Source organism: Chelonia mydas, chromosome 2 (assembly GCF_015237465.2).
Source record: "Chelonia mydas isolate rCheMyd1 chromosome 2, rCheMyd1.pri.v2, whole genome shotgun sequence".
Lineage (NCBI taxonomy): Eukaryota > Metazoa > Chordata > Testudines > Cheloniidae > Chelonia > Chelonia mydas.
The window spans coordinates 58,932,007-58,953,852 of NC_057850.1; the positions used below are offsets into that span (position 1 = coordinate 58,932,007).

At 37.7% G+C, this 21,846-nt stretch overlaps 1 protein-coding gene across 1 annotated transcript in view; it reads right to left on the reverse strand.

The window, feature by feature from the left end:
- The window catches only part of PREX2 (phosphatidylinositol-3,4,5-trisphosphate dependent Rac exchange factor 2), a 289,194-nt gene that overhangs the window by 103,975 nt on the left and 163,373 nt on the right, over positions 1-21,846 (reverse strand). Inside the window, exons 22-30 of the mRNA XM_037892468.2 lie at positions 20,808-20,992; positions 17,759-17,920; positions 13,668-13,890; positions 13,021-13,228; positions 8,531-8,710; positions 5,482-5,576; positions 4,333-4,415; positions 3,873-3,963; positions 1,989-2,117 (exon numbers count right to left, since the gene is read on the reverse strand). Of these exons, the coding sequence (XP_037748396.1) occupies positions 1,989-2,117; positions 3,873-3,963; positions 4,333-4,415; positions 5,482-5,576; positions 8,531-8,710; positions 13,021-13,228; positions 13,668-13,890; positions 17,759-17,920; positions 20,808-20,992 (1,356 nt within the window). The remainder of the gene's footprint in view (positions 1-1,988; positions 2,118-3,872; positions 3,964-4,332; positions 4,416-5,481; positions 5,577-8,530; positions 8,711-13,020; positions 13,229-13,667; positions 13,891-17,758; positions 17,921-20,807; positions 20,993-21,846) is intronic.

Below are 21,846 nucleotides of genomic sequence, written 5' to 3' on the forward strand. Positions count from 1 at the left end.
TCCACAGTTTATTAAGACAACACAAATAACTGAAAATCCTATCTTTTGCAATGATACAAGTAATAAAGTAGAAGGGCTTTGATCAATATAATTATAGTAAGAATACAGGTGTGTTATCTTGCAGTTCTGTTAAAAACAGTACAAACTGCAGCAGCTAAAATTAAACTGCACAAACATTTTAGGTCATCGTAATCCCCACTTGCCGTGCAACACCTCCCCTGACCCTCAGATCTCTGGGGCCCAAGGATGAAGAGAGAAGGGCTCATGGATGCTGGGCCTACAGGTAGGGAACACGGGCCCCCTTTAGTGCATGTGGCCCATTAGGTGAAGGCAAGCATCTGGAGCTCTGTGTAGGTCCAGTGCAGCAGGAAGTCGAAGGGGATGCTGAGTTAGTAGCCAAGACTGACCACTGCTATCACCAGCTGGAACTAGACGGTTACCATGGGGAAGGCAGTGCATCACCCCAACAGAAACCGCACAGGGCCCCAGATCCTCCTGAGACCTAACCTAAACAGCCACAAGGACCCTGACCCCTGTTGGCTTTTCCCTGGGAATGGGAAGGAAGGGGACACCAAGGACCTCAGCAGAGTTCAGAGCCCGCTTCACACAAGGGCTGCTGCCTTGATGGGGGCACCGACTCAGAAATGGACAGCTTCAGAGGACCAGAAAGAGAACCCTTCTGGTAAGCCCAGTTCACCGAGCCCTACTGCCCAGGAACTAGCCGTAGTTCTGCAGTGAATGATGCGAATCCCCCAGGATATTGCAGGACAGGGCTGTGATGGGGGTGGGGACTGGGGAGAAGAAGCGGAGCTACAACACCATTACTGCAGGGCAGGGCTGAGAAGGGGAGGCACATGGGGATGGAGGAGAGCCCTTAGGATAATGCAGGGAGTGCTTCAGCCAAAGGGAGGTACACCAGGGGAGATGGAGGAGCTCTGGATGAGCTAGACAGCAGCATAGGAATAAAATGGGGGGCACGAGAGGTCCTGTGATGTTGAGGGAGGGAAATGGGGAAGCAGGGGAGCTGCTGCACTGCAGCAGAGAGAGCCATGCTGGGGAGCATAGCCCTGGGTGGAGCAGAGTACCACCTGCAAGCTGCTTTCCCTGGTATCCAGAGGTGAAAGTAAGCCGGTACGGTACAGTACGGTGTACCAGCAACAGCCGGTATGCCATGCCAGACCAGACCAGCTTCCCCAAGCTGGTGATTTAAAGAGCCCAGGGCTCCCTGCAGCGGCCGGAGCCCTGGGCCCTTTAAATCGCCACCCAAGCCCCGCTGCCCGAGCCCTGGGGTAGCGGTGGCAGGGCTTGGGCGGCGATTTAAAGGGACCAGGGCTCCCTGCAGCGGCCGGAGCCCCAGGCCCTTTAAATCTCCCCTGAGCCCCAGGGCACCAGCCGCCTCTGCAGCTAGTAGCTCCGGGGGTGATTTAAAGGGCCCAGGGCTCCCAGCCGCCGCTACTGCAGCTGGAGCCCAGGGGCCTTTAAATCTGGATTTAAAGGGCCCGGTTATTTAAAGACCCTGCCTCTTCAAGTTGAGGTCACGCCCCCTGCTCAGGACTTCAGCATACTGGTAAATCCTTTAAGATACTTTCACCCCTGCTGGTATCCCTGCCGTCTGGTATGCCCCCATTCCTGCACTTCTCCATGGGTGAAGCCCTGGCTCCCTCTGCCCCTTCCCAGGCTGAGCAGATTTCAGGATTCACTCTGACACGCAGCACCACACTCTGGCCAAAAGATGGGCAACAGGCTCCTCCCCTGCTACAGGCCCACACCTCCCGAGGTGTACCCCATAATTTGAGAATCTCTGATTTAAACTACTATCCATTAGTCTTGCTACTGAGATACAAACTATGCTGGAATTTAGAAATTTCCTCTTGGCTACATGCTACTCTGCAGACCTTGCCTCATAGACCACATAAACCCGTTATATCCTTCCTCCGCTCTCCCTCATTAGCTATGAGTTTATTGAGGGTTAGGTTTTTCTTACTGACCTTCAACAAATTTTCTTATATTCTGTGCAAGATTTTGGACACTGCTGGGAAGGTTCCAAGGGTCTTGCTTGATGTGAAGTCGTAATCTCTTTGGACAGCAAAGTTTAGGTTCCATTTCCTGCTGAAACTCTAAGCAACGGCAAAAAATATCTCTTTAGTTTAAACCTCAGAAACCCACTGTATTTCTTTCTAAACATTTAGAATAGTCTAAACATTAAGAAGTGCCTGCAATTTCCTGAAATTTTGTCTTGAGTGATGTTACCTGTACCTTTTCAGATAATTTAATTAACTAAATACCCATACAAAAAGTCAACATACATCAGTAATAAGTAATTTAAATAACACATGAATTCAACTACGTGTTTCACAATTTAAGTGTTCCGTTAAACCTTTATCACATCCACTCAAGAATTCATATAATAGTGGACAATAAGCTGTACCAAAATTATCAGAAAAATAATCTTCCTTACTTAACACAGAAACTTTGGCTGTTTAACCTAGACTAGCCTTCAGATCACTAAAAGTATCCCTGACATTATTATGGTATATCTATATAAAGCTGCATTGTCACACAGAATATACAGCCCCCCTTTTTTTTATTCTCATTCTAAATCATCTTTGTGAAATGGATATCTTTTGGGGTATTTATATTGGATATTTCATATCTTGTACCTAGTTGCACATTTATAATTAAATAATATTTTCTGAATGGTTTCTCATGGAAAATTTTGCGAGGCATTCAGACTGAAAACAATGAAAAATATTGGTGTGCATAAATGCCATCTGTGGGTCATACCAACCTTTCCCTACAAACAACTTTAAAGGTTCTAAAAATGTAAATATTTGCTAGAAAGAAATCTCACTATGTCTGTATTAACTTCTGGGCAGACTCACTGCAGGGTCAGTGAGTGGAAGGGCATGATGCATCAGAGGGTCAGATAACAAGCTGGCATATCAGGGTGTAGCTTCACTGGCTTCAGTGGAGCTATGCTCATTTATGAAAGCTAAGGATCTGATCAATGACCCTCTATAATTAATGCATTTTATTTGTTGAAAGTTGTATATGTTGACACTAACTCAGAAACCAAAGCATTTTATAGTAGCATTATTTCTGTTACCCACACAACATTCAGTTGTATTTCCCAATCTCCCATACAGTCTTTTTTCAAACTCAGTTCACCCAAAAAGCCCTTCAGTAGCAATTTTTAAAAGTGTATCAATCCTGCTAAATGGCTCTAATCCTGCAAACACTTCACACACGTTTAAGTTTAAACTTAACACTTATGTATATGATTAACTTTGGACCTACACATATAGAAGCATGTTGTAGACCCAAAGTTAATCCTGTACATAACTCTCAGCAAGATCAGAGGCACAAATTGCACCTAGAATGATTTTAAATAATTAATATTTAGAATAAGAATTCACACTGAAGTGTTGCTTATTATTTATGAAGTACAATTTTACAAGAAGAAAATATCCACAAAGATAGAAAAGGCCAGAAATAAATAGTTAAATATAATCAGAAAGTGCTTCGGTTGCTAGGACAGAAATAACATGAATCAGAAAAACACTTGTAATATGTTAACACTGTTTTTTGCTTCAAAGCCTCAGCAGTTTTATATTCAATTCACAGGCTGTAATTTCAGCTTAACTTTCAAGAAAACCTAAATGCCTTATGCAAGGAAAGTGAAAATGGACCAGCTAAGAATAGTAATAGCTATGTAATAAAAATTTTGAATGGCAATTATTCCAGAACATAACATGAACAGAAAAGATTGGGTTGTTCTTTAACATCCAAATCAAATACTATATATTCATACAAATGTGCCCTGTATCTCTTTGTGCTACCTGTTGATTTTAGTAGTTAGCTTTAAATGTTACCTTGCAGGCCTCGACCTGGCGTGAAGAACTTGGTTTGTTCAAAGGCCCTCATTACAGCTGGTCCTTTCAGAAGATTGACAATTGAATCTACCTGTTAGGATCAAAGTTCTGTGAGTGGCTTGCCTTTTTCATAGCAATTTTAGAAAGATCTGCTCTGAATGAGAAAAAATGAATAGTGAAAAAATGATTACTTTATATTTGTTTGTAACTAATTTAAATGTTGGCTGTAGCTAACAACACAAGACTAGAAAATTTGTGAGGATAAATCTAAGGAACGTTCTCTTCAGTAATTCTGGGTTAGTAGCCCAGGAAAGGATAAAAAATAAATACATATCATTCAAGTAAACAGTGGAAAGCAGAAGCAGAAAAAAAAAAAACCCACTTGCTGCAGCCAGTTTTTCCCTGATGGTTTGAATATAGACCAATACTGTTAAGCAGTCTAAGAAAAAAAATCTCATACCTGACCAAAAAGATGCTCCAAACAGCTATGAAGTTTGTCCTGTTTATCATGAGAAATGCGAACACTTAAGGGAAGTTCATCACCTGTGTGTAAAATATTTTAAATCATAATTCAGGTCTCAGCATACTTTTCAAAATCATACAGATCTGGGCTACTCTGCTACGCATACAAGCTGATGCTTAAGCTTTTAGAACCTTCTTTATTTAGCACTTTACACTAATCTGTGAGATTCTTTTGTATACTATTTTCATAATGTAGCAAAAGTAAACAACAATAACAAAATGGCATCTGTACAATAAATCACACATCACCCTTTGTGAAGTAGGTAACTATTGTATTATTTGTACCTTTGTATACACTAAGGACCAGAAACTTTAAGCAAAATGCCCAAGCCATATTGTAAAAGTTGGGAACAGAACCTAGGAATCAGGTGTCCCTGATCTGTGTTCCACCAACTAGACCATAGTTCTCTGAAAGAAAAATGCAAGATCGCTGAAATATCAGCTAGCTATTTATACCACCTAGACCAGAGTCACTGAATGCACTGACCTAACATTTTTATAAGGACCCTGCAAATATTTCACAATCTTAATGCTATTGCTAATGAAATGGCTCTGATAGTTCAGTAGTTTTTAAAGAGGGATAAATATCGCATTAAAACTAAAAAGGAACTATCAAGTGGCAAATAGGTAAGAATTTGCATCTATGATTATTTAAATTAAATTTGTTCAACCTTGACATAGAATAGAAAATTATGGTGAGTGTGCCTTTCTGCGGTCTTACTCTCCCCAGCATTTGTATACAATGGTATTTTGTATTCAGAGTCTTGTCTCCTGTCTGAGACAGAACTCCCTTTTATGTAAAATTCCTCTTCTTTTGAGCAACATAATGCATTGCCCAGGCCAAAGTGGAAAGCTGGTTAAAATGAGTCTCTGACATCTTTTTCTAATCCACTATATTTTCAGCTGGATTGGAAAATTGGCTTTGTTATACAGAAAGGCTAAAAGTGCAACATACACTAAACAGAAGTGAAATGTTACACTCTTGCCACTTACCATGATGAAGACAGACATGCCTATGAATAAAACAAACAAGAACTATCTCCAGAGGAACGAATAGAGGAATTTGTAGAGTATTTTTTAATCTTACCTGAGTCCATTTCATCACTGTGAAAGTAAGAACTGCACTGGCTACTGCAAATGCTGGTGAATGAGGCAATGGAGTTCCTGTTGCTATTGCAATCACTTGAAAAACAAAACAAAATAGTATGTCATGATGTACAGGTACTATATCAAAGCACAAAAAGTATAGTGCCTTTCCTTTTTCTTAAACTTTCCTCTCTTGCCGAGGTCTTTTACAATGCTCTACCCTTGACTTTAAGTTTATGACATCATACAAAATATGCAGGAACTACTATTTGTTTCTGATAAGACTCTGAAGGCTAGATTCTCAGAATAGATGCTTCAGTTGTCCCCACCTCATGTGTGTGAACAAGTAGTTTCACACTGAAAATATACAATTCCACATACAAATCAAGTAACTTTTCATGCAGATGAGTGGCTGATTTTGGAAATGTGGCCTCAAATGTGTTAATTTCTCCACATTTAAATTCTGTACACCTACCTACCCCATAACTCTTATAAATGATGAAACATGCTGGTTTAAGACTTGCAGACAGTATTCATAATTAGGTTATGAAAATAATTAAACTATTAAACAACAAGATTAAAAATGACAATTTTCTCCCTTTAATCAAACCATGGTTTATGAGCTACTGGCAGTGCAATAGGATAAGTGCTGGTGGACTTCTGAACCTGCATAAAGCCCCAGTGACTTCTCTGGAACTCTCTGTGAGTACAAAAGTCTACTCATCTGAATCCAGCTGCAGGATCAGGTTTCCTGTGTAAATAGAGTAGGGGGCAGGTGGTAGTGGTGGGGATTTTACTTCTCCCTGTATCTGATTATATGGAGACTTCTCTGCAGTAACAAAAATACCACATCACTGTACAGTCGTGATTTTTTTTTACCCCAAATTTGTGTTTCTCTACAAGGAGTGAGAATGAATTCATCCATATCACACAGAGGGGAAAAAATCTAAGATTTTGTTGTAAACATGTTTCCAAATGGATTTGAACCCACAGGCTGTAACAGCAACCAAGTCAGCCATATCGTCTAATCAGCAATGGAGTATTTGGTTTAAATGTAAGAGTTTTCAGGTGTTAAAGTAATTATCTAGCAGAGAGAGTCCACAATGTACCATGAATGTAAGAGAAACTCATCATCAAGGTACCTCTCAATCAATTTCCTGCAATTACAGGGGCATTGGGATTTGATGCATCTCAGTCCCTTATTCTCTGCCAGTGGCACATAATAGCTGAGTCTCCTGAGAGCTGTAATACTTTGGTCTAATTCTGGCTGTTGGGGTTGGTATGGGGGTGGCTGAGGGGTGTTTGGCAGCTTGTGATACACAAGAGGTCAGACTAGATGGTCGGCCAGTCCCTCCCAGTTTTAAACTCTATGATTCTAAATTCTATTCTATAAAAGCATTTAGTTTAAAATGGCTGCAGAGTTCCAAATGCATGCCCTACTTCATATCATGCATGACAAAGTTCATAAAATGGGACTCCATTTTATATGATTATTATATTTATATATTGTTTACATATACATTAATAGCACAGAGAGGGAAGAGCATTTTTGGATGGTATGAGGGGTATATAATTTAGGGTGCTGTCCACTAAATGACTGAAATCATGTTGGTAACAAAATGTTTCTAGAATAGAGTCCCTAAGAGAAATGAGAATTTCTGGCTGGATATTAAGAAATATTTTCTGATGATGCGCTCTAACAGACTTTGGAAAAGTCTCCCAGGGGAGAATGGTGGAAAGCTCATCACTAGGGTCATTTAAAACTGGACTGAACAAAGCACAAAAAAATAAAACATGGGGGAAAATCAGATTTAACCACTTCTTAGCTATATATTTCTGCATAAGTATTGTATTGTAGTGTTTAATAGAAGTTTGCATAAGAACACAACCAATAAATGAAAATGTCCTACATTTCCCATAATGTCTGCTCTCACACAGAGACAGGGTGTGGTATTTTTTCTAACATTTCAATTGCATTTACAGTGATTTATTGGAATTTGCTGGTTGTTCATTTAACTACATTAGATAATATTTTTAAAAAATCCACTGTCATAACTGACAGTTGCACTAATGATTGGTATTATGTGCATGGGAATCTGAGGGTTTTCTGTTTGTTTGTTTGGGGGGTATTTTTTACACACATGTTAAAAAGATTACAGAAGGCTGGGATCAGACTAAAGCAGATGATCTAAGAAGCATTTAGTTCCTTCCACTTCAGACACCAAACTGCAAGTTCATACCAGCCATGCTGCAGTAATCAAATGTTAGCTCATGAAATTGGTCTTCAAAATAACAAAGAGTGCTGCTACTATTCCACCATTCTTAGAGACTTTTTTACTTTTTGACCCTAGTAATATAGAAATAATTTTGTTTTAATTGCAAAGTGAAGTTAAACTGAATATACATCAAGTGCATTTACATAATCCATTCTTCATTCTAAGTACTGGAAAATGTCCACAGTTGCTATGAATACTGCTTCCTTTTCAAAGTATTATATATTTTAATTCCATAGTAAAGCTTTTATTATTGTTAGTACTAGAGATAGGATGATCCAGCAATGTTTAGACTGGGATGTTACCAGAGTTAAATTTTGGGGTTCAGATTTGTATTCAGATTGTATTTGTATTAACTGTGATTGAGATTAGATCTGGCATCTGACTCAAAATGACAAACATTTTGGGGTTTGTTTGGGCCTAATTCCACTACAGAACACCATAGCCAAAACTGTCTGTTTCTATGTTCTGCAGCAGACTGAATCAGAACCTGGCAAATGGATCCATTTCTGGATCCAGTTCTGGCTATGATCCTCTTGGGATATTCAGATCCAGAGTTCTCGTAAAGGTCCATCTCTAGCTATTATTACAGGAAAAGACTTGTTTACAGTAGAAAGTAATCCATCTTGATTACTAAAATATAAAATTCTCCCTTTACAAGAAGTAATAACCATTGTATTCTGATATTCTTTAAAGCCATTTTGAAAATCTACAATGCTGCACCTTATGCTGCTATATCCGACGGATTGAAATAAAAAAGGTTATTAGTAAAATCACCTGTATGAATCCCTGTTGCTGATGGTGTCATGACCAGAATCTTCCTGCTCATCACCTGCTACATTGAAACAGACCCTTTTCCCATTCCTTTCTCCCTTTTCATTGTCACTGTCTGCTGGTATTAAGGGCTCGGGTGTTTTACGTTCTGATTTGGGAGAATAGGTTATTGAAGAGAGAAGGCTGCAATGTGACAAAATTAATCGGGATGAAGGCATTTTTTCAAAAGTAAGCTGATGATAATCATCATTGTCATCCAACATGCAACACTACATTTCTCTGTTGTTCTTTTCCATTATTTTGTTCCTATGAAAAGGCCACAAAACCTGTTTTTTAATTCAGACTCATGTCCATTGTAAAATTATGGCCAACTAAAGCAAAAAAATAATAAATAAATAAAAGACACTACTGTAAAAAACAACAACAAAAGTTTAATGAGTCAAAATCATGCTTCAATCAAAGCAACACAACAGCAATACAAAACAGTAAGTCTTGCAATAAACCAATTATTCTTCTTGGGGAAAAAAAGTTACCATAGTATATCCTTGAACTTTTGGTAACTAATTATAAACATAAACCATACATTTGCATATGCAAAACTAGGAAATGAACTGCAGGAAACATTTCTCTGTGCAAAAACAGGTAATTACTTACTAAATGGTTATGGTACCCAATTTACTAGCTTTCATGTGTCATTCCACCCTATTCTAATAAAAGGTTCTAGGAAATTTTATTTTAAAGTCCGTACCTTCATCAACATTCCAAATGACCACACCACCATAACTGGTCAAATAAAGTGATGTGTCACTTGATTTGCCATGACCAATTAGGTAGTGCTGCGCTATCATGTTTATGGAGAGCACCTCTCTGAATCATACCGTTATTAATTTGATTACAGCAGAACCCCATTTATCTTATCTAATTGGGACTAGGGCCAGATTGGATAAATAAAAAATTCAGATAATCTGGAGAATGAGAAAGTGCAAGGCTGCAACGTCATCTAGCAGCCAGAGGAGAGATCGCTCACTTCTGGACCTGTGTGCACTGGTTGTTCGGTTAATACAGAGAGCCAGATAGTGGAGGGTCGGATAAACAGGGTTCTATTGTACTTATCCACAAGCCTCTGTGTAGAGCACCATTTGAAACTTGATGTGATCAGCTGACACCCAAAAGCTGTGGAAATTTTTACACCTGAACATGTACAAATACCACAATGAATGTCATACTACTATATAGTTATTCATCTTTATCCTGTGAAACAAATGTTCTAATAGACTTTCTGAAAGAAAAAACTAATATATGCAACGTTATTTTAATTCCAGTTACTGGAAATCAAAAGTGCAAAGGAAGATTAACATTAATTACATCTGAACAAAAAATTAGATGCAGCATTATATTTCTGCAACAAGTCCTTTCTAGTTATCTTTTAAATTAGCAGTCGCCGGGCTATGTTCAAAAATAGTTTAAAAGCTTTGAATTGTATCCCTATACTGTATTGTGGTTGTTAAGTAACAGCTGTCACCACGGTTGGCTTGGTAGTGTTGGAAAGTGCTCTGCTTCTAACCCAAGATCAAATATATGTCAAGGACACAAGTGTAGGTGATATCATATCTTTACATATGACATCTTTACCTCTAAAATTTTAGTTCTAAAGAGCAACTGCAAAACACTTGTATTCGTGAGACTGAAAATATCCTCTTTGGTTTTTAAAAGGCAGTTTATACAATTTCCCTTCTTTACACTCTCTACCTACACAATAACGAAAGCTTATGCTCAAATAAATTGGTTAGTCTCTAAGGTGCCACAAGTACTCCTTTTCTTTTTTTGCGAATACAGACTAACACGGCTGTTACTCTGAAACCTACCTACACAATAAATCACTGATGCTAAAGGCATTTTATCAATCAAAATTAACGAAGGACATTTCTGATTAAAAGCACCGTAAAATTTTACACCCCGTTTTGTGAGATTCGCACAGGTCTAACTGAGGAAAGTAGCATATATCAATTCTAAACACTAATGACAAGATAATAACTTACCTAATAATTTTGTTCGGCTACAGAGCCACATCAGTACCAAACTACTAATCTCTCCACTGCCTTGATGAATATAATCTACTTGAAATCAATGCAATTCCAAACTGCTTTGCAAAGTTTTGTTCCCCAAACTCAGCACACCCTGACTGATTGCCATATAGGGAAGTGATTTTTTCTGAATGAACATATTTTCCTTCACACTCAGAATTCTGCTAACACAATGGTTTTAGACATTCTGTGTAACACAACATTTAAAAAACTAACTTAATGTTAAGCCATAAAATCTTTGAGTGTACATAAATAATATATTGTCTAAGAAACTGATTAAGATTTAAGTAGTTCTTCAAAGGTTTAAAAATCATCATTTGAGAGGCACAATATCAGAGTGTAGATTATCCCTATCATGTTAATTTTCTGTACCACTAGGAGCATATAATTTGTACTACATATTAAGCATAATCTCCCTCTCTCTCACACACATGATGAAATCTGGCCCTGTTGAAGTTAATGAAAGTTTTGCCACTGATTCAACAGGCCCAGGATTTCATCCAGAGTTTCTGAAGAAATCATTTGATCATTTTTTGTATAGCATTCTCAATCCCGAAAATTAATTGCTGTGACACAGACTTTTTCCCTGAACATCTTTTGTTTATACAGTACCGAGTACATTGGAAACCAATCATAGTAATAATAATAAATAGTAAACAATTCAGCAAATATTGATTTTAATTTTATTTTTACACCATAAAGCAAATCTAAGAACAAGAATTCTGCAGTAGTTGTAAACTTGAAGGATCAGTTTGTTTAAATGTACATATATATATATATATATATACACACACATGGTTATTAAAGAACACATTCGAATATTTTGATTCAAGCAGAATGATTTAATTATTTTGTATTATTTTATGTGTTTTATTTCTTAACATTCCCTCTTTCACCCTAAGAACTAATGGTCATGATGTGTTGTAAGCAGTATATGGTGTACTGTATTAACAGTTCACACCCAGACTATCCTGGCCTCCATCTTTCCCATTATTCCTGTTTGGAGCTTTTAAGTAGGCCACTTGGGTATCCTGCTTCCTGTACAGAAGTACTTTCCTCCAAGACAATCAAACTCGTGCAGTGCAGTCAAAGTCCACAGGGAATAAAGATGAAAAGTCTGATGCTTAGAGTCAGTAAAGTGTAAAACCTTCAAAATAAATCTTTGCCCCTTATATAGGTTTTCCTACCAGTTCAATGTACAGAGACTCTGTTAATGAAGAAAAACATTAATCCAGATTCTCGTGTACTGTTTACGTTTGCAACTGTGTGACCCACAAAATTTATATATTCTTATAGATAGCACATTCATGCTCGTATGAAAGACAGCTCAGAAGTCCCTGAGGCTTTATGCAAACTCTAGGGAGCAAAGGGGAAACCAATGATAGCCTAAGTAAACAGAAACTACTGAAATATTAATTGAGCCTTCAGATACAAAACTTATTGATCATTTTATAACTTTAAAGAAGACTGACAATTTTAAGACATTATAATGCTGCTGCTTTATTATTGTGCCCATCAGCAATGAAAAGATTTTATTTCTGATTTGCTAAATTAATTAGTTAAATTATGTGTAAAGACATGGGGAGTGGAGATTTATCTCTTACATTCTTTTGCAAACCCAAAGCTGTATTTACTTTCATTTAACCACTTCAAACCTGTTACACTATACAGCACACATTTGGCGGGGGGGGGGAGAAAACACAGTTTAGCCCTTTGGAAACAAGATGTATATCACTGCTTACCTCCAAAGGAGGTATTGATTATTTTTCTTCCTGAGCACTGATCAAGGGCCAGTCCTTAGAAAAGTTTACTGGTCTTGGAAGCAGCTGTTCTAGTTCCAAGTATTTCTGCTCCTGGGAAATCATTGAATATAAGCTCTTGCTGACTAAGTGAATCTAATTTATTTGTTAAAAAAAGCTTCTAGTATTTGTATTTTTATCAAATTTAGATTTAAATTTAAAGCCATTCAGTAGTGCCACAAAACTGAAATAAAAAATATATTTTGTTCCTTTGCTCTTGTTTTCTGTCCTAGTGAAGTCTGAAAGACAACATGGATCTCATATTGCCTCTTCTTCCGCCCCCCAAACAGTTACTGTTTCCACATCCAAGAGAAAAGCTATAGTGGTTCAATGAAGCAAAGTAGAAACTATGTCAGGCTCAGAAAGAAAGAAAAAAGAGAGCAAGACAGAACAAAGTTCAAAATTGTCTGCGCTTAAATTCATTGGACCGTTGTACCTCTACTTGAATATGAACAGGGACTGCTTCTGCTGATCTCATGCAACAACGTTCAGATGGGTTCAGATTAGACCAGGCAAGTTTATGCATCCATAGTTTGGAATGCCCACATTTGATTTATCAGTATATCCCATGGGACATTAAAGGCATATACAGATGGTATCATTTACTTACTCATCTATCTGAGCGACACACGTTTCCACCTCTTTCAGTGCAGTTTGCAATTTGCCCAACAATTTCTGATAGACATCTTGTGTTTCTAAGTCCTCTTCCTTTAACAGATATCTCAGACCATGGCCTTCCTGTTGACCTAGGGAGTGTCCTGAAGGAGCTGCCATGGTGGTAATGGTATGTTGTATGTAAACCATGGGACTCAATTTACCTGCATGTGATGTAAATAATGTCAAGTTAACATCTTCTATCTTCCAACACAAATTACTTTTATAAGTCAAACCTATAACTGGAAATAATTACCTGATTAAAATATTAATTTTTCATATTTTATCTTACAAATTCAATGTTGGAAGTATAAATGTGGAAAAATTAGCTAATCTGTTCTTGGTAAAAAGGAGGGACTTATAATTTTGCATATTAGTGTGCCATGTAAGGAAAGGAAAGGAAAGAATTAGTACACAATTATGTCAAGCATTTCTTATAAATTTATAAGCAAGTCCATACTAACAATATATAGCCATTTCTTAGTGGAGTGTCCTTATGTTTAATATTGAGATAGTGCCCGGAACTGGTTAAATCTGAAAACTATAAACTAGGAGAGTTGGTAGATATGCTTCGTTCAAGTATAGGTGGGCATTCTGACTTACCTTGCTCACTATTTTTGTTTTCTTTCTCTTGTGAAGAATGCTTTCTGCTGTCTAGCTGCACACCAAAGGCACTACCAAGAGAAGTTGAGGTTTTAGGATAAGAGACTTCCATTACATTGATATGGCAGTTGGTTGGACAGAAATCGCTGCTGTGAAGTGGTGAGATCTTTGACTTAGCCTGTTTAAAGGTAGGCCATGCTCTATTTTTTAACACTCGTGAAAACTAGAAGTAAGAAAGAGAAGAACGTTCTGATTAATAGTTTTCTGTGCAGAGGTAGCCAGTTGGAAAACAAAACTTAAAAATGCTTTAGGCATTCTGCCTAACCTTTCAAATTTCCATCTTTTGGGAGGAGGTAAGGAGTTCCTTCTGATTTTAGGTTTTTATTTTTAAGACAAATTATGGGTAATTTTTGCAAGTTATAAATAGATTTCTAATAAGGATTTAAGCAATTTATTTTCTTTCAAATGTCTCAATATTAGTCTCATTTGAAGTTCTGTGCTTCTGAGGATGAGCTCCAGAAAGTATGGAAGGTCCCCAGGGTCTACCATTTTCAATATTACAAACATAGCAAATTTCAGGTATTTTCAAGTGTGCGTTTTCTAAAAACACTCTCAGATATTTGCTTTAGTTTAGTTTCTAATAAGTATAAAACTGGAAGCTTAAATTATGAATTTATCACATTGAGAATGAAGTTGCTGCAAAATGACAATAAAACAAACTACAATGTCCATATTTTACAGACTTTGCTACACTTGGGAATTAGAAAATGCCTCAACTTTGAAAACTGAAGTACTGGTTAAATAAGACAGACTTCTAAGAAATAAATCTTTGAAAAATGACATTGAAACACAGTGCAGGGATGTTCATTGACCCACAGGCAGTACATCTATTTTACTTCTACAGTGTTCCTCTGAATCAATGAAGATTCCATCCTCTGTTCATTCCTGTAACTATTTTTTGTCCCCTTTCCCTAGTAGTGTTACTTCAGAGAATTAGATCACAATCATGATGCCAAGACCATTATAAAATCTTAAATTAGGTGACCACATGATGTGAAACACAACTGGATTAGGATTTATGGATTTATGTGAAAACATGTATCCCCCCTTTCAATTCACAGCCTAGAGTCAGGGGAGATTTTAGTGGGAACATCCATCATCACCTGCAAGTAGCCAGTATTTTAATCATATCTCATCTCCAGTTAAAATATTGCATAGCAGGGCACATACCTTACTAAACAATGCTGATCATTAGGCTCATGCAGCCGAATATTTTTAAAAGTTACCTTTCAAAGTGCTTACCCAATTAAATGTCCATGTACATTTCGCTGATTATCTGGCTTTAAGTATCTTTTTAACTGAGTCAAACTATATCCCCTCCCACACCACCCATAAAGTGGTAGCTTTATGTACTGGGATTTAAACGTGTGTTTACTTGTGATGCTACTGACTCTGTGTAAGCTTGATAAACGTTTTGGTACAACCAGGATTCAACTAATGAATTATACTTAAATATTTGTATCTAGGACAGGATCCTGGAGATTACACAAAGTCCAATTATGGAATTGTTTAAAACTGAAGAATGTACCAAGAATTAAGAAGGCACTAAGAACATTTAATGGTAAAAATGTTCCTCCAAGCAGTACATATTTCATATTTGAATCTCCCACACATCCTGTTCCACAGAGACCAAATGCCTGGTTATGATTTAATCAGGTCATAAGTGAAGTTCAAACTTATTTTCATACATGTATTGAGAAACATCTGGGGCCCATGGCACTGAACTCGAAGTGTATTACAAGCAAAATATTCTGAAATAACAGGAACTGCAGAAAGCCACTGGGTTTCTATTTATAGAGTTCAAACTTTCACAGTGAAACTTACAGAAAAGCTAAGGCATTCTAAGAGACTTTTGTTACTATGGTTACATTTATCTTGCCAAAAGAAGGGTATATCTATTCCTGGAATATGAACACTCTAACAGCGTTTCTAACAGTCATTAAGAGCTAAACTGTAAACCTGCATCATGCTTATTGATTTTGGTGAGAGTGAGTTTGAGGCTTCTGAAAGTGCGGATTACACTGGCTAGAAGCAGATATTGCAATTAAAGGCTCTGTGAAGTTTTCCAACATGGCTGTGCCATTGTACTTCAACCTAGACTCAAACTCTTGCTGTTCTTGTCCTTCACTCTTGTTCATAGAGACTATGATCATACTCAGTTCACAGTAGGAAACAGGAAAGGTATACGAGACAGCTATTAGTTACCTAACCTCTAAACCAACATTTCTGACTGCGTGGTTAAAATAAGTGATGCTCCCATCTCAAGAAACCTGACGTTCACTTTAGATAGACATAAGAAAGTCTGGATATTTAGACTTATACTGGCCAAAGTCTACAGGGATATGTCTACCCAGCAGCTTGGAGGGTGCTTCCTAGTGTAGGTAGACAGACACACTATGGCTCTGCTCGAGCTAATATGCTAAAAATAGCAATATGACTCCAACAGCATTGGTGGGAGCCTGGGCTAGCCACCCACATATGTACTCAGGGGTTCAGCAGGATTGTATTTGGGCAGCTAGCCCAAGTTACCACCTATGTCACCGCAGCCACACTGCTATATTTAATGTGCTAGCTCAAGCTGGACAAGGGCTGTCCACCTTCATTAGGGAGCACCCTCCCAGCTGCTGAGTAGACATACCCTAAGAAAGGGTCATTACCCACTAGGAAGCAAATCCCCCCTTCCCCCCGACCTCTGTCCCATCCCTCCTCCAATTTTTCATAGAAATATGCAGGGTCTGTTAGAGTCCACATTAAACCTCTCACCTCTATTTTGAATTTTTGCTTGCAAAATCCCAGAACAGATCAGTTTGCAAATCTCACATCCTAGACCCAGATGACAGAGGGTGCAAACAGTTCAAAGGAGAGGTATCAGACCTAGTTCAGATTGGCCCCACAATTCACAAATAATTGGGGTAAGGGAGGGAGGAAAGTAGAGGTCAGGAGGAGAGAAATGCAGGTTCACTTGGGGGAATGGACAAAGGTTTGATTAGTTTATGCCTAACTTAGTTAAACTAGTCACACAGAAGTAGCATGAAACTACAGACCAAACTCAAGAAATGTGTTCACTCATTTACTTATAATATGCAATACACTTTTTGACATATTTACAAACTCAACAGTTAGCTAACAGTTGTCCAATAATTTACAGTGCAGTCTGTCAATAGGAAAGGTGGAAAGGGTTGACTCAAACTGTAGTCTGCAAGTGAGGAGTTAAATTACAACAACTTTATATTTTAAATTAACATGCAATATGATAAGAATTTAATATCACTAATATCGCTTCACATTGGGTAAGTTCTGAAAATTCACTAGATTTGTGAATGCTACAAAACAGAGTGCTTTTGGTCTTTCATAGGAAATACACAGAATTTCTGGTTAACAAGTTGGTTACTATCTATATGCTCAACAAGACGAAGACAGGATAAAACTTATCCCATGAACGAAAGGCACAATGAAGGGTACATGTATATGAAAAGGACTTCCTGAGGTTTTTCTCCCTGATGCTGGGAGAACCTGACCACTCCCAGTTACTTGCACTGGGTAGCTCCAGCTCCTGGTTCCTTACTGATTACAAGGTGCCCCTTTCCCTTGCAAGACTTCTTAAGTCTCTCTCTGGGAGCTCACTGCACTCCCTGGTAGGGTGGGGGTGAAGATCTCTCAGATGGGTATTCCCCTGGTGGCTCCAGGACTCACTACAGCAGTCTCCTACCTATAGCAGTCCTGCTCCTTCCACCCCAACTGACTGCAGTTTCCTGCATTTTAAAGGCCTCCTACCTATTATGCATGATTGACAAAACCAGACGGGTGGAACTAGCACCTTCTGGCACCTTCCTCATCAGTTTATATACCCCATCACAATAAAATTATGCAATTACTCAGTTTAGGTACTCAGGCATCTGGGTGGGTCAAATTTAATCACCAGTTTTGTCATTGCAACCAAAATGTTTAATAGACATTCAAATTCATTACTTTTTGTTGGTTCTTCCACAACAAGGAAATAGCAGATTTTCAAGACATTTTCTGATCCATACCTTTTTATAACTAGAGATTCTTCGGTAGATATGCTCAATTTTCTCACTGCAAATTACACTGAATCTACTTTGGAGGTCAGTGGGGATTACTTCATTTAAAGAATTCAGGCTGTTGCAGTTTTGCACAAAATGCTCATCACTTTTAGCCAGTGCTTCGAGAATCTGTAGTAATAAAGACAATGGCAGTACATTATGAAGTCAGATGACTAAAATGAACATTACTTATCAGTCCTGATATTTACAAGCAAAAAAACCTGAAAATCAATTGTCCCTTAACATTTTAGGTACACTGCGTAACTAGAAAGGATGATGCCTGGGGAGAAAAGGGTTCCTTTTAGTAACTCCTTGTCTTAGTAATAGCAACTCCAACTATACACATTACATACAGTTGTTTCATGACCACATGTGGTTATGGACTTGTTCTATCACTCTTAATGTAACCATTACGTCTCTCTTGAAATACATTTTCTGCTAGCAAGCATTCATTTCAATTATTTATCAGCTACAACATTTATAATAAAACTAATCTGTTGACAGATTATGTGACACTGACTCACGAAATCAGCGTACATGAGAACGCAGCTCAGTCATTTTTACTATTTATTCAAAATAGATGGGATGAGCTGATAATTATCATATTCATTAAGATACAACTCTTTTACTGTACTCAGTCAGTAAATTAATTAAAGATTTCCAGTTGCTTTGTCCATAATTAAAAGCTTCAGTTTCCTCAGATCTAATTAATAATGCAAAACTTTTCTTCAGAATATTTTGCTTCTTCTATTGCTATAATGAAGTTTATTTAAACACAGTACCAAATCTTCTGCAGATCTTTGGATCACATTTTCATTATATATTTAATAATGGTAAAACTCTGCACTACTATAGTATCTTTGATTTGAGAACCTTGACCTGCTTTACAAACTTTCACTAATTAAGCCTCATCCCTCCTCAGTGTAGGAAAGCAATGCAGAAGGGCCCCTTCCCCACCCTACTGAAACATAGCTGCCTTTGACAAGAAATATACAACTATTTAACACTGCAAAGCAACACAAGAAAGAAAATGAAGAAAAGTATTATATCCAACTGCAAGTGCAGAGAAATTTACTTTAGTAGAATGTGAAACCACTTTCTGAAATTTCAAGTTGGACTTGAATCAAGAGCCATGACATTTTAAACTACCATAATCTCTGTTTAACATCCCACATGAAAGACATTAGGGGGTCTGATTCTTGATTAACCTACACTTGGTGCAGTCATTCACATCAGTGTAAAGCAGAAGTAAAATGCTACCATTCTGAGTTTGTAGTGTTATACACCCATTTTGCACAAGTGTAAACAATTACACACAGTGCAATCCAGTTAAGAATCAAGCCCAGTTTTTGCAGTAGCACAGTGATTCCTGATACCGTAATGAGACAGTGGTCAGTACTGACTTAGACTATGTCTACACTTATGGAGGCATGTAGAGTACAGGCACTACACATGTAACTACGTGCCACATTTTTCACTGTGGCATGAAGCTACAAGTGGCAGTGAAAGGCTCCAGCAGCAGGGAGGCAATAGGGAAAGGTTCCACCAGGGGGAGGCAGCAGGACAATACACTGCTAAAAATATCAGCTAAGATGTGGCATGCACTGCTTGAGCATATACAGAGTCCCGTAGGGCAGTGCTACTCAAAGTGGTGGTCCGCGGACCGCTGCTGGTCCACAAGCCATCGGCTGCCAGTCTGTGCACACATTGGAAAAAAAAATTGCCGGTCCCTCACATCAGATAGCTTGAGAAGCACTGCCGTAGGGTATACACCCTAGGGTTCAGGTATGCAGGGTACTCTACCCGTCTAAGCCATGCCTCACTGTCTACACTGGTATTTAGACCTGTGCTAGCTGGGCAGGCAGTGTCTGTAGTCTACATCCCATCTTAATTGTAGATGTATCTTTAGAGGGAAGATAGACACAATGATTAACCAGCCCCACTTTCTGCAGCACCTAGGTGTTCCTTGAAGATCTGCAATCAATTCCTGAACTGGCTTGACTCAGTATAAAGTAGTTGTACTAATTGAGGCCAAAAGTCAAAGTTCTGGAAGCTCTATTTTTCTTACAAATATTCAGAGTATGGCAGTGGAAAAATTAATCCTGAAAATACAAGATTAGTAAAAAATATTTAAATTACAAACACTTCTACATACTGTATTATTAGAGCAAGTAATAACATCCCTGTGGTTCAATGATTTAATCAATGAAAAGATAACCTGAAATTGAATTCACTCTACAAAGTTTTGCCTTTAATTTTTATTTATCCTTGCCTGTAACTGTGTAAGTGACAAAACAGGAATTAATAAAAACTGTATTCGTACATGAATTGATAATTAATAGTTAGATGTAAAATGCAACAGCTCTAATTAAGCCATCTTTCCCATGTTATTAATAAGAAGTCCCACTTTTGCGGCTTTGGAAGTATTCAGGTGAAAATTTCCAAAGTAGCCTCAAAATTTTTGTGCAACATTTTCCTAATCTGTGTTTTTGCAGATACATTTTTCTGTGTCTATTCAGAGGGAGATAATATGCAAAAAAAATAGCTAGGCACCTTGCTACTTTTGTGTATGCTCAGAAACTTAAGTTCAGAAAGTTGTACCTGCAGTTTTGGAGGTCAGGTTACAGACCATTTGAAAATGGGGTCTTGAATATTTTTATGTGACAATTCATATCCGGACCCTTCAAAAAGTTTTGAGGTTCAGTTACAATAAGTCTCTGAACTTCTTTGAAATTTTTTTAATAGCAAAAAAGAATTCTTTGGCATTTGTTGAGTTTAGATGTTCAATTTATGACCACAACATAACTTATTTTGCTTACTGAGTACATAGTCATGATTTAAAATGTCAGCGGGACAAAGGTGACCAGCAAATATTAGACTTGAAATAAAATATTTATAACCCTATCAATCGATAACAGATAGATGTGGCTTCAGTGGAGATGTGACTTCAGTGGAATTAAGTATAATACAAAATTAATACACATAAAAATGTAATTTTTCTACATAGGCCTCATACCTTTGCAGTCAAGCTGAAAAAGCCCTTTGGTTCAATCATTTTCTCCACCACATGGCATTTTATTCCAGCAGTACTGTCATACTCATAAACCACTCCATATTCCAGATGAACATTATCAATAGTCAGACTCACATGGTCCTTCCTCCCATCAATTATTGCCATTGTGTTAAACTTGTCAATTACTTCTACAGCAAAGAACATTAATATAGTTAGTTTTGTTTTGGCTGCTTCAGACCTAAATCAAAATAAAAGAACAATCACTGCAGACCCTATGGAAGTAGCAATCTTTAGATAATTTCTATTGAAATGAACATCAAGAAATCCCAACTGCCAACTAGGTGACTCAAACTCAGACAAATTCAGGTCTGGGGCTGATTAAAGCTTGAGTTAGATGAAGTGTGAGAAAGCCTGCTGGAATAGTCCTATGACACAACCCATTGGTTGTAAAGGGAGACATTCCGCTTTTCTTACAAAGGAATGGAAAGTTGGAAACACTTGTTAAATTGTAGAATTCTAACACTAGTGACTGAATTCTTGCTCCAGAAACACACATACAACTCTGAGGGCAGCATTTGCCCCGAAAAATTAATTGAAAGTCAGCTATTAACCATTTTCTCAATCATCCTTGTAGACTCATAACTTTTGCCTGAAAAGTATCCTGAAGGATATGTGACTCATTATTTGTGATCCAACAGAACTTTGAATTAATCTTAATTAGTCTTAAATTATTTTGTTATTATTTGTGAATGTTATCCAGATAATTTATAGGATAAGATGTCCTATGAATGCAAATGAATGAGATTTTAATGAAAGTGCCATACTACAAAATTTCTCATGGATCCAAGGAACTGTTCAGCTAGTTCACACAGTATTATAGGGTGATGGTATTTTTAACTCTCCTCTATGTCAGATATGTAATTGCATATAAATCCTTATGTAAATTAAAATCCGTAGTCTGCTTTTAGTTTCCCTAGTGGGAAGAAGAAATGTCTATGTTCCTTGCTAACAGAAAGAAATTCTAAAGGATGGCATGCAAAAA